This window comes from Lathamus discolor, chromosome 3 (assembly GCF_037157495.1).
Source record: "Lathamus discolor isolate bLatDis1 chromosome 3, bLatDis1.hap1, whole genome shotgun sequence".
Lineage (NCBI taxonomy): Eukaryota > Metazoa > Chordata > Aves > Psittaciformes > Psittacidae > Lathamus > Lathamus discolor.
Window position 1 is genome coordinate 65,188,810 of NC_088886.1, and position 1,393 is coordinate 65,190,202.

The following is a 1,393-nucleotide window of genomic DNA, read 5'->3' on the forward strand; positions in this document are numbered from 1 at the left end:
CTTGCTGCGAGTAGAGAGAATAATCCCTTTAGAGCTGACTTTGGGTTTCCTTCCTTGACTCAGGTGAACCACTGGTCACTGAAACTGCTGGTCAGCGTTACGCAGAGTCTCTGTTGGAGAGGGAACCACGTGCAGCTCCAATCACGTTTAATCGTGTAGAACAACATTTGCTCTGTGCAACTGAGGGAAGAAAACCAGCAGAGACTGGGCAGCGATGCCAGAAAACCGTCAGACATGAAAAAAGGTCAGTTTGTGGTTACCAGTGTGGCTCACCCGGTGCAGCCCTCCCCCCGCCCCCCCCCCAGCCCTGCGACGTATTGTGCGATACTTCTGTTAGTGACTCGAGAGGTAGCCTGGTTTGAGCTCGGACTAATCCTGAGCCCTGGACACCTGCGAATGCTGGCAAAGTCATTCCTTCTGCTAGCACTGTTAAAGTTCCAGGTGTCTTTTTATCGCCTTCCTTTCCTGTTTCCTTGCAGAGCCCCCCTTGAGGGTCTGTGCGTTACTTCTTGGAATCCCTTGGATATCCATGCTTGCACGATTGGAAAGAGTACGATTCTGAATTTGGGTTTACGATAAAGTACAGTCATTGTGAAAAGGTGTTTTATCTTCAGCTGTTGGGCAATCCAGGAAGAAACAAAACGGAAGAAGGGTATCGAGCCAGCTAGCCAAATAATAACTGATAGCATCTGCTCTGTGTGAATTTTGACAGCTGCGGTAGGAACCGTGTCATCTTGCAGGAGTATAAATTGCCAGCAGAGAGACCGCAGCCCCACACTGAAGGCATCATGCGAGTCCTCCTCCTGCTCGCAGCTCTAGGGTTCTGCTGGGGGCAGTACAACCCCAACACTCAGGCCGGGAGGACGTCTATCGTACATCTCTTTGAATGGCGCTGGGCCGATATTGCTCTTGAGTGTGAGCGCTATTTAGCTCCTTATGGATTCGGAGGAGTTCAGGTAAGCTGTTTCCTGTGAGTAGGTCGGGAAACGGCAGCGTAGCATTCGATTAATAAATCAGAATGCCTGAATTAGAGCCAGCCAGCCCCAAGTCACTTTGGGGTTGGGAAGGGGAGGACGGAAGCAGTAACCCCACAGCCTGCAGGGCCAGTGCCTGATCTTGTTTCTCTAGCACATCAGTTAGAAAGGGGCACGCTTTCTTCTGAAGGGCTTCCGCCGAAAAGCTCGGTTTTCCTCTTTGCCTTCTTCCAAGGGATGCGCATAAGAATTGAGGTTTGGCTTTCCTAAGTAGTCACTACTGCAGTGAAAAGAATTCCTGTGTCTTCAGCCCTGCCATGTGCGTGTCCATGGAAGCAGGCCCACGCTGGACCCGGGCAGCCCACAGGAACGAAAGCAAACTTCTTTCTTGCCAGCCTGCAAGAGAGACACCTCGCAGA

At 51.3% G+C, this 1,393-nt stretch overlaps 1 protein-coding gene across 1 annotated transcript in view; it reads left to right on the forward strand.

Annotated features, from left to right (window-relative positions):
- Positions 1-724: 724 nt before the first annotated feature.
- LOC136009609 (pancreatic alpha-amylase-like) overlaps positions 725-1,393 on the forward strand; it is a 9,245-nt gene continuing 8,576 nt past the window's right edge. Inside the window, exon 1 of the mRNA XM_065669592.1 lies at positions 725-956. Within this exon, the coding sequence (XP_065525664.1) occupies positions 789-956 (168 nt within the window). The 5' untranslated portion in view covers positions 725-788. The remainder of the gene's footprint in view (positions 957-1,393) is intronic.